This window comes from Myotis lucifugus, unplaced genomic scaffold (genome assembly GCF_000147115.1).
Source record: "Myotis lucifugus unplaced genomic scaffold, Myoluc2.0 scaffold_183, whole genome shotgun sequence".
NCBI lineage: Eukaryota > Metazoa > Chordata > Mammalia > Chiroptera > Vespertilionidae > Myotis > Myotis lucifugus.
In genome coordinates, this window is record NW_005871231.1 from 1,635,089 (window position 1) to 1,646,431 (window position 11,343).

The following is an 11,343-nucleotide window of genomic DNA, read 5'->3' on the forward strand; positions in this document are numbered from 1 at the left end:
GCCCTTTGCCCAGTTCTCACATGTGTGAATTGCCCCCAGAATGGACCTTTGTCGTTTCCTTCACAGAAGGCATGGCCTCATATACACACCCTACAGGTTTGAACGAAGTTCACGGTTCCACATAACCTGGAACCCCACGGACTACCCCTGCTTGCAGGGCCCTGGGAATCAATCTTCTTTTATGAATGCTTTAATGGTTTGAACAACCCAATTTCTGTTGAATAACTTCTATGTGCAACTACAGAAAAAAAACACCCTTAATTTATTACATGATGTAGCCATTTACAATATAGCACATTTTTTTGCAACCCTGCTTTGTTATTTCTTCATCATTAAAGCATATTTATCCGGAGAATGGAAACCTGGCCGAGGCCCAGCGTCTCTACACCTGAGGACCCTGCAGTGAGCACACAGCAGGACACCTGGGAACCTGTCAGAGGCGGTAGTTCAAGGAAGATCATTACACATCAGCCAAATCAGCACTGCCCAGAAGTTCATAATAACAACAACAATAATAATGGCAAGAATAATAGTAAGTCCATACGGGTTGTGCAGCGCCAAAGGGTTTTGAAAGCACACCCACACTTTGTGATCCCACCATCCCAGAGCCAAGCCTGGGAGAGGCACGCTCTCACAGTCCACCCACCCAATCACCTCAGCTCCTAGGCTTCTGAGCTTTGAAGGACCCTGACTCAGCCTCTGAGTGGCCTGTGACTTGGTGCGGGGCAGACGCAGGAAATGCAATGCCCCAAACGAATGGAGTTATCACTGTTGTTACCGCTGTCGTTCTGTATTCTTTGGCTGCTCCTTCGGGCCTCCCTCAGATTAGGAGCCTCTTTGCCTGCTTCCTTCCTTCTCAGGGCATGGTGGCTGTGGCCTCTGCAGTAGCCATAAGCCACCAGCCAGTGCAACAACCTGCCCCTACTGCCCTCAGCGCTCTCCGACCGACAAAGTGCTGTCAAGCATTTGCTGGGCCCCGCAGTCCCCACGCAGCTCTGTGTGCTTCCCAGCTATGATTGTTAGCTGAGGGAGGTTGGTGACCGGCAAGATTGAAGCCCTGTGGCACCTAGGCCCCAGCACTGGTTGGCCTGCTCCCCAACTCTCCCTTCTGCCCAGGAGCTCCTCCACCAGCTTTTGGGGCTTTGGGGAAATAACTGATTTCCTTGCTGCTCAGGCTCTGTCGGCAACGGCAAGAGAACTTCTGTAAAGCGAGGTGAACTCCGTGGACTTGTGGGAGGCCGTGTTCTGCCTTTTCCTGGCGAACCCTGATGGGAGGTAACATGGGTGAAATGTGGGCCTGCCTGGGACTGAGCTCCGGGGGCTGGTTGGGGAGTCCCAGTCACTGCACCCCCGCACCTCGGGGAGTCTGCAGGCCTTGGATGAGATCCTACCTGGTTGAAAGGCTGACTGTGGCTATCATCATTGCCAGTTCCCGCTCCCCCAGATGCCACCTCCCCCAGCCTCTCTGAGTTGGGGATGCAACTCCCACAATCCCACCTGTCAGAGGTGTGGGAAGGCACATTCAAGTCCTCCCTCGGACCTTCTCCAATGAACAGATTCGCTGTCACCTCTCCCCCTTGCTAGAGTGGCCTGTAAGACATTTATTTTCAGAATGGATGGCACCCCTATACACCCCCTGCTTGGTGGATACTCTTGGGGGTCTGAGAGTGGGACTTGCTGGAGTGGGAATCAACTTGGGATGGCTAAGGCCAAGACCCACAGGCTTTGGGGCCGGAAGGAAGCTTGAGTTACACACACACACACACACACACACACACACACACACACCAGGGACATTGGCAGTCCAGAATGAGATTCATAGGCTGGGCCTGGAGCTTTGGGACTTCAGGGTGAGTCACAGCCTTTCTGCCCCCCTTTCCCAGCCATTCCTTCTGCCTTAGTTTACCCTCCTCAGTGTGTGGGTCCCCAGTGGGCCCCCAAGGCCAGCTCTGAGATTCAGGAAGGGCTGAAGGGGACTGAGAAAGATGAAGCGTTCAGAAGCCCCCAGGGCTCCGGTGACAACGCTCTGCTCCCCCAGGCCCAGAGCAGACCCAAGACCAGCGCCCAGCTCTGCAGCTGGGGCGCATGAATCGCCCCCCCCCGCCCCCCCCCCCAGGGCAGGCAGGGAGCAGGACCAATTGTTCCTCATCCTCTAAAAAAAGGGTCCAGGCGTGAGTGCAGAAGGAAAAGGAAATGAAAATAGTTACACTACACATTTCCAACAGGAGCCGCATCTGCGGCGCAGGGCCCAGTAAAGGCGCCCGTCTTGGGTCGCAGAGCAGCGGGAAATCCTCAGAGGCCAGGCTGGACCCAGGGGCTGCCTCGGGCGGCCGGATCTCAGGGCGCTCCCGCCAACGCTGGCCACGGGGCGGTTCAGAGAGAAAATGCAACAATCCGGGTCAGATGGGATCCGTTTGAGTCATTTTCCCCGGAAGTCTCTAGCCAGCCCAGAAGAATTGGCCCTGGCAGGGAGCCGGAGAGAGGGCGAGAGGGGTAGGGGCGCTGCCTGGCCTCCCCAGTTCTCACAACTCCAAATCCGCAAGGATGGAGCACAAACCACCCTCTTAGGACGCAGCTACAACCAACTGCCGGTTTCAGAAGAGGAAAAAATCACCTCCCTCTCCCCAAATCAGTAGTGGCGACCTCTGGAGAGAGGAAGGGAGGAGAGTCTAACATTATCGGAAATGTTCTTTCTACCAAAAAAAAAAAATTGTATGCGCGAATAGGAAACTAAAATTTCACTCATAACGTGTCAACAAGAAACAAAATGACTGCGGGAGCCGTTTGGAAGGTAGCTGGGCTTGGGGACGCCGGTGTGCACTTCCCGAGGGCCTTTGCCTTTCCCTTCGCTTTTCTCAGTTTCCTGAAGCGGGAACCATTTCTTAAAGGCTCCTGGACACTCTCTGCTCCGCCCGGTCCCTGGGGCTGCAGACGCCAGGCCTGCGCCTTCAGGGTGTCAAGGCCCGGTGGTCGCGTGGCGGGGTGAGGTCGCGGCCAGAGGAGGAGGGCGGCCGGCCCGTCCGCTCCAGGTGAAATTGAAAGTAGCCGGAGCCTTGTTTCGGCCTTTCCCAGCTCGGGGCCTCGGCGCCTGCACTGCGCGTTAACCCTTCCTTGCTCGCCCGGCTGGCGTGAGCGAGGGGAGCGGTGCGCATTTTGCTCGGGTGGATCCGTGGCATCCTGGCGCTCATTCCTCTATAGAATCAAGTAACAACGAATCCTCGCCCAGCCCTTCCTCTGCTCCCCTCTTAGGTTTCGGTGCGGATCAAATGACGCAGGCCCCGGGGGGAGTGGAAGCGCCTTTTGCACCCCGCTGAGGTCAGAGCGCAAGTGACCCTCCCGAGAGACACCTTATTACAGCCTCGTTCGCCCCTCATCGTTTCGGAATCTCAGCGAGGGTTTTTGCTGGCCTATTCTCCAAACAAAATAAAACCAGAATCACTTAGAAAAACACGCGGAAAGATGGAAAGCCCAAAGATGTAGGCAGGTGGATGGGGTCAGCAAGTTAGGACGAGGGATGGAAATTGGCGCAGGTTCAGCTATGGACTCTTCCTGGACTCTGAAACCAACGCCCACGAGGAAAAAGGGAATCCTAGGGATCCGCTCCTGATTAGTGGGATTCGTCTTGGGCTCCTGCAAAGTCCCGGGAGCCGAGATTCCCTGAGCTGCACCGGTTTACACCCCCGCTGGGGAGGGGGTGAGGGGTGGCCAGCTAGGGTGCTCCCAGGAGGGGCAGGCAGCCTGGGTCCAGGACTGAAAAGAGGTTGGGAAATGGGACCCTAGATATTTCCATGGTACTGGCTTCCCCAAAGCCGGGCGGAGAGAGGCTCAGAGAAAACAAGGCGTCCAGGAGGGCATGTTAAACTGAAAGTTTATAAATTAAAGGGAAAAATACAGCGAATAGAGCTTCCCAACTTCACAAATCTTTTAAAAGTTAATAGTCTAGTTGAGTGCACAGTGCCCTTAGGGAGGCGAAAAGGGCGAGGTTGACAGGATCACCTGTCTTAGGGGCAGGGGCAGGGGCAGGGACAAGGATGGGCGAATCCTGGGTCAGGACACAGCGGTGGCAGAGAGTGGACAGAAGAGACAAAGGGCCCAGCGGCTGGCAAACTGCGGAGGACGCCACAGAAAGGCTGGTCAGGGATATTCACATTGAATACAAAAATAACCGTCATTTGAATACAAACAACTGAAAAGTGCTACAAGTTTGAACCCCCCCATTTAAAACAAATAAAAAGAAATAAAAGAAACATGTCTGCGAAGGGCTGCCAGGCCCGTTCTCTCCTTGTTCTGGGACTCCCAGGAGCTTCCCAGTGTCTTGCGGCCCTGGCCTCCAAGAGGAAAGATGAGGGGGAGGCGGAGGGGGTAGAGGGTGCCCTGTGCTCAGAGGCTTCCTTCCTTACATTCAGCACTCAATAGGGCGCCCTCACCCAAGGTCTGACGCCAGGGAGGGAGGGGCCAGAAAACCAAACCCTTCACTGTTCAAAACCAACCCCTGGCCTGGGGTTTCTAGGGGCTGCCTGGGTTTCGCACCCCCTTTATTACAAATGCAATTTCCAAAAAGAATAGATATGTAGATACACATAGATCGGTAGCATGGATACCATGAACTAGTGTGGCCTAGCGCACGAAGCTCCCGGCAGGCCTGAACTTCAGGGGATTCAGGCTACGTGGTCTCCAGGAGTTCTCTCCACTCCGAGGGAACGCCATCCCCAGGCAGATACAATCCAAATCCAACGCTGTCGCGATAATAAATAATGTCTAAGGGCTTCCAGGCAGGTGAGGGCGGGGGGCGCAGAGCCCCTAGGCCACTGGGTGCCTCTGTTCAAATTGGAAAAAGGCGCCCCCTCCGGGCAGACTCTGTCCCATCGCCAGGGCGCACGTCCCGGATAGCAGAGCCAGGGCTGGATTTGATCCTCCACTTGCCCCCTCGGGTGGGCGCCCCTGTACAAAGCACGACCGGCACAGCCGTCAGCTGCCGGCCGCCTGGAGCCGGGGAGCCGGGATCACTCGCTGCCTCGCCCCAGGCCGGCTCACTGGGTGCCCGCGGCGGCTGCGCACGTAGAAAGCGCCCAGCCCGGGAGGCAATAGTAAGGGTAGTAGTAGGAGGGCTGCAGCGGCAGCAGCGAGGGCGGCCGCAGCACCTCGCCGGGCAGGTACTGTCTCTGGTCGTCGCGCACCAGCACCTTCACCGCCACCTTCTTAGCTGCGGGCGCGGAGGCCAGCAGGTCGGCAGCCATCTGCCGGCGCTTGGTCTTGTAGCGACGGTTCTGGAACCAGATCTTCACCTGCGTCTCAGTGAGCTTCAGCGACGCGGCCAGGTCGGCGCGCTCGGGCCCGGACAGGTAGCGCTGGTGGTTGAAGCGACGCTCCAGCTCGAAGACCTGCGCGTGGGAGAAGGCGGCCCGCGAGCGCTTCTTGCGCGGCTTCGGCGCCACGGGCTCCTCCTCCTCCTCCGCGCCGCCCGCCGGCCCGCCGCCGCTGCTGCCGCCTCCGGCTCCGCTGCACAGCGCGGGCAAGCGGGCGCCTTCCGGGCCAACACCGTCGTCCTCCGCCCTCGGGCTGCGGTCGCCTTCGGACCCCAGAGGAAACAGAAACAAGAGACGGTCAGCGAAGCCGAGGAGTGAGGTTGGGCCTCAACTGCGGGGTGGGGGTGGGGAACGGAAATGTCCTGCGATCCCACCAGGGCGGTGGGGAGGGCCTCCAAGCCCGGGTTTTTGGAGACAGTCTCAGCACCACGTTCCACTCACTTCCCGCATCTAGGCCTGTCGGGCGCGGCCAAGGGACTCCGCCGCTGTATCAACGCTGTGCGGGCGGCCCAGATCCAGCTCTCTGCCCTGTCTGGGCCCCAGGCTCCCCTCGGTAACGCGAGGCACTGAGTCTGGTTACCCTCCAAAGCCTTGTCGGCTCTCAGAGCCGAACCCTGGGCTTCTAGATTACGTTTCCCTGTTTGGATTCACCCGCCTCCCTACACTCATGCTCACACATACACATGCGTTGACTGCGCGTCAAGGGAAGGTGTGGGGACAGATTCTGGGGACAGAGGTATTCAGAGTCTTCCGCCTCCCACCACCAGAATTGCTGTGAGAGGTGTGGCAATGGGCTGCCCCCAGACCTTGGGCGGACTTCTCCCTCTCCCTTTGCAAGGAAATTAGACAGAGGCTGGCGATTGGGGGTGACAAGAGCAGGGTGTCCCTGCCTCCAGTCCTTGGATTCACATCTGACTCCAGTTCCCCGGCCTTTCCCGCGCGCTCAGGCCACAGCACCCAGCAGAGAGGTCCGGTGCTCTGGCCTCTGGCGGACAGGACAGGATTTGCCTGGGGCCCGAGCGAGGCCTACAGCAGCGTCTACCAGACCTGTGGGGCAGGGGGGCAGGCGTAGGGGTCTTTCTGACCCAATGAGTTGCCAGGAGCTGAGGAGGCCCCTCTCCCTGCTGCGTCTGGGATGACCCACATCAGCCCCTCTGCCTCCAGCTGGCTGCTGGGTTTGCCTCCAGCTCTTGGGTCCTCAGCCCAGAACAGCTTCCCAGGCCCTGGAGTCTGGGAAGCTAAACAAACCCTCCTCTCCAAGCCCGAGCTCAGCAGATCCTGTCCCCTGGCCCGCTAGGAGGTGTCCCTCGCTACCTGTCCTTGCGCTGCAGGGCCTGGCCCTGGGACCTCCAGCACGGAGTGACTCTGCTCTCTGGGTGAGGGCCAGGGCACCGGCTATCCTAGATCTCTGGGCCTCTCGCTCTTCCTCCTTCCAACTGATTTGGAGATTTGGAGACAGACACGGCCTGCCAAAGGCACTAGAGATGAACTCAAATCCAAGCTGCAGTGGTTCCCTCCCAGCCCTGTCCGGAGGACATCTCAGGCCTTGCCCCAGGACGCAGGGCTCTGAGGACGCTCTCGGTTTTCTCTCTGGCTTACTTACCGGAGGGTAAGAGCAGCCCGCGCCAGAGCGCAGAGCTTGGGGTCCGGATCAGCCCCTGGGCCCCAGGGCAGGGTGCTCGCGGCAGGCCCACCCCACTCTTCGAGGTTGACCTCCTTGCCCAGCCCCTCAGCCCGGCCCCCTTCCCCGGGAAGCCTCAGCGAACCTGAGACGCTGGCGGACATCTCGCTGTCGCTCCGGCCCACGGCTTCCTCCTCCAGGTCCTTGGCGGCGGGCAGCTCGCAGACGGGCTGGATGAGGCCCAGGGTCCCTCCCGCACGGCCGGCCCGACTGGCCCTAGGCGCGTCCGCGCAGCGCCGCCCGCCCTCGTTGTCCTCGCTCAGCGCCGAGTCCGAGTCCCAGCCACCCGGGCTCTCCGCGGTCCGCCCCGCAGCCATTCTGGTCCCGGCAGGCGACGCCAGCAGAGAGTCCTCGGCGCCCCCCAGCGCGCCCGCGTCGTTCTCCCCAAAGAGCCGCCAGCAGCAGACAGCGGGCGCCCCAGCCACTGCTACCGGTGTGCCCCCTGGTACCCGGCGCCCCTCCGGCGCGGGTAGTCCGCCGCGCTCCTCTTTCTTGTTGAGGATCGCCTGGATGGAGAAGGGCGTCAAGGTGTTGGCGCCGCGCACAGCCATCTGCGCCTCGGGCCGGAGCGGCCGGCCGGCCGGGCGGCTGGGGAGCGGGGCAGCTCCGAGCTGGACGGAACGCGCGGGGCGCCGCGGCGCGAGTGAGCCCGGCGCGCGCGAGGCCCCTGCAGCCCACTCCTGCGCGGTCCAGTAGCCCGCGCCCTGCTCTGGCCCGGGATCAGCGCCGACCCTCACCCCTACTTCCGAGTTTCACCCCGCCCGGAGACCCCCTCCCTCCCAATCCAGAGTCAGACGCCCTTCTTTCGCTGCTCAGTTGAATTATCTCATCGCCTAGCGCTCCGAGGGGCGGGCCGGGGTCGGCCCCTCGGAGGGCATTGGGGGGAGGATCCGCGGGGGCCCCTCGGCGGCTGCAGTCCCCTCCTAAGCGCCTCCGGAGCGCACGACCCAGAGTCACTTTTTCTTTGCGCCTCTGTCTCTTCCCCGCCTGCAGGATTTCGCTCCTGGCTTGTCCTCTCCCTTCCCCGCTGGGCCCGCGCTTCCGGAGCCCACCCCCGGCGGCAGCGGTCGCGGCGGCCGCGGTATTCCGAGAGGCGCGGGGCACCTTTTTACCCCCTGCCTGGGTTTTATCTGTTTCTTCTCTCTTTCCTTCCCCTGCGTTCCTTCGGACCCCCCTCCCGCTCGGGTGTCATTCCTCACCGCTGAGTGACAGCCGCAGGCCACGCCCCTGCACTGGGCGGTCCCGGGCGCTCCCGGCCGCACATTGGCTGGCTCCAGCTGGGAGACGTTCACTGAAACAGACAAAACTGGGCGCGTTGCGCGTAGAAAGTCGGGGTCTGACTTAACCCCTTTCCTCCCAAGTCTGGTTCGCGAAGCATCTTCCAGCAGCTAGGAGGCCGCAGACCCGCTGCTCGAGAAACCGCGGGTCTTACCTTTGTGGATGTGCCCACCTATTCCCGCGCTTTTACGCAACACCGTGTTTAGTTGAGTCAAAATCTAGGCGGAAATCCAAGATCACGCAGTTCCATACATCGCGCGCATAGTTTCTGTTCTCTAGGAAGGTGCACAGAGATGAAGAACAAATTGCTTCTTGCACTTTCACACTTGCCCCCTTACACTTTCGCGGCTCTTCACTGCTAATTCTTTACGCTAAAATAATCAGTTCATGAAAACCACTCTATTATTTTTCTTTCCAGACCGTATTTTATTTGATTCGCTTTCTGTAGAGGAATTGAAAAGGAAAAAAAAATGGTACAGTTAGAACTAAAATCAGGCGAGAAATTGGAAGGCATGTTTAGGAGAGTTTCTGGAAATTGCGTGATTATGCACTGTCAATGCTGAATTTAATTGGAGTTAAATTTTGCACCAGGAAGAAGAAAGATGAAGAAGAAGAAGACCCTTTCAATTTGTTCTTTAAATATTCTGTACTTGTGAGTTGAATAAGATTATAAGATATGTATTTGTTTAAAAGAATTTCTAGGAATTACCATAGTAATGATCCTGAACTGGCATTAAATGCTCCTTTTTTTAAAAAAAATAAGTAACACATTGTTTTCTGTACAAGAAGGAGCCGAGTTAAAAAACACAAATATTGTGGGTATATCAAAACATTTGTTACTAATTTTTGTTGTTTATTTTTAAATAAAAAAAATTTGCACCAGTAAAATGCTTTACTGTCTTCCATAAATTTTGCCAGAGGTTCAACTTAACACCAAACACACAACTGGAACCATTAAATACGTTTAAGGAACTGTGATTTTAATTTAGCCAAGTGTGGGGACTGGTGTTTTTGGTGTCACTAACATAAATAACATCGCCCTTGTTGCTTTCTTTTTGGCGGCTCTCAGCGGGCACCGCAGGATGGAACACACCCACTGTTCACAGTTTTCAGGCTCAGTGGGGGCTTTGCAGCATCTCTGCTTCCCAGCCCGTCAGCCACAGGATGCCTTCTGCATCCCACATACACTACAGTGCAGTCGTGTATTCGGTGGGGAAAAACCTCACGCTCGCAGAGGTCATTGCCCTTGGTAGATCTTCCCGATGACATCAGGTTTGGAGAGAAAGGTAGTTTGAATGTGGTGTCAGTATCCCGCTAGTGTGAGGAACCCGAGGCTCTCCAGGCCCCGAGGGGAACAGAACCGAATGTTTCCTGGGCTTCCAAAGAAAGCGTGTCCTTGCCTTCCTCTCGCGACCTTGATTTATTCTCTAAATCACCCCCCCCACCTCCCTAAGCAATGGGTAGTTAGTCTCTGGGGTCCAGTCGAAGAGGAGGAGGAGGAGGAGGAGGACCCAGGTTGCCCAGAGGTGAGAGATGGCAGGTGTGAACTGGGTGTCGCAGACAGCTATCCTTTTGTGGGGTTAGGACTTGGTGTGGACACATAATACGGACACTGACAGGCAGAGAAGTTTCGGGGTTGAATAACTGAGTCTAAGAGTAAGTGTGGGGGCTCTCCAAAGACTTACTTAGCTGCCCTTTATTTTTTAAAGACCCATCCACCTCATCCCACCCCCCCACCCCCACACCACCAAATCCAAGTAGGATATACCCCTTGCCACAGGCTCGGAAGAGGTGTTCAAAGCGTGGAAAGCTGTGGTTCGGTGATTTTGTGGGCTCGGAGTGTAAGACTGGCGGCCTTCCGAGTCTCCAGGAGGCGCGCAGCCCGGGAGCTCGGTCCTCGGTCCTCGGTCCTCGCGGGCGCGGTCAGTGGATCGTTAGGTCTGGTGCTTGGCTGCGGGCAGGCCGGGAGGTGGGTGTTGGCCGAGTGTAAACACCAGGGTCTGGAAGCTGCCGGTGGGGAATGCAAAGGCTCTGGGGGACGGCGAGCGAAGGTGGTCGGATGCACAGAGATTATTTCCCCGGGGACGCGCAGAGTAAAGGAAAGGCCGGCGAGTGGGTGGGGAGGGTGTGCGTGGCGAGTCTCCGCAGGTCAGCGCTGAACGCACGCAGGTCCGGAGATCCACCGGGACAGGGAAGCGTCCGCGCCGGCGGGCGGGGACCCGGCTTGCAGCTCACCGAGGGCGATCTGCTCGGCGCGGCCGCGAGCTCCTGGACCCGTGGCGGCGGGACGGCGCCTGGAGGGCAGTCGGCGCCGCGCTCGGGCCCGGGAATCCGCGGAACCGGAGATGGGGACCCCGAGTGACCCACCCGTCTTCAGGAGGCGACCGGCTCGCCCCGCGCGGTGCCTTCCTCCGCCCGGCTCTTCGCTTATCTTCCCCAACTCCCCTCTTCTGACTCCCGCAGCTTGGTTCCTGCGCGCCCCTACTTGCCCCAGAACAGCCCAGGTCCCGGGCGCTGCTTGGCGGTGAGGTTTCCCCGGGCCGCGTGCGGAGTAGGGGATGCGGTGTGAGAGCCGAGGGGACGGAGATGGGGAAACGCCGGCTCTCGGGCGCGGCCCAGCAGGGGCCACCGCGCGCCGTGACCCTGGCGCCCATCACCCGTGCCCTCAGCCATCCTTCGTCTTCCGGGGAGGAGTTGCCTTCCGTGCCCGGGTTGGTCCGAGGGCACGCGCCAGGGGCTGTGCTGCAATGGGAGACCACGCCGGACTCCTCTGTGACGCTGATGACTTTGCCTGAAGACACTGGCCTTTTCTGGGCCGCAGTTTCTAGTCTTTGAAACCGAGGGCTTGGACCTGGTGCCCTCCGAGGCCGAGGCCGCCGCTGAACTGCTCGAGCTGGTGTGTGTGTGTGTGTGTGTGTGTGTGTGTGTGTGTGTGTGTGTAGGAGGCTCAGGTGCAAGCTCTCGGGCCAGGTCCAGGCAGAGGCTGCACCGGGATTCACCGTGGTCCCCACCAGCAGGCTCCCGAGGGTGCTCCAAGCATCCCAAGCGCCAAGCAACTGGCCACCTTCCCGCCAGCAA

At 58.9% G+C, this 11,343-nt stretch overlaps 1 protein-coding gene across 1 annotated transcript; it reads right to left on the reverse strand.

The window, feature by feature from the left end:
• Positions 1-4,999: 4,999 nt before the first annotated feature.
• Positions 5,000-7,607, reverse strand: NKX3-2 (NK3 homeobox 2). Its single transcript, XM_006096608.3, has 2 exons — positions 7,073-7,607; positions 5,000-5,569 (listed from the first exon to the last, which is right to left on the reverse strand). Exons 1-2 carry the CDS (start codon positions 7,536-7,538, stop codon positions 5,031-5,033), a joined length of 1,005 nt encoding a protein of 334 aa, XP_006096670.1. The 5' UTR covers positions 7,539-7,607; the 3' UTR covers positions 5,000-5,030.
• Between the last annotated feature and the right edge of the window lie 3,736 nt (positions 7,608-11,343).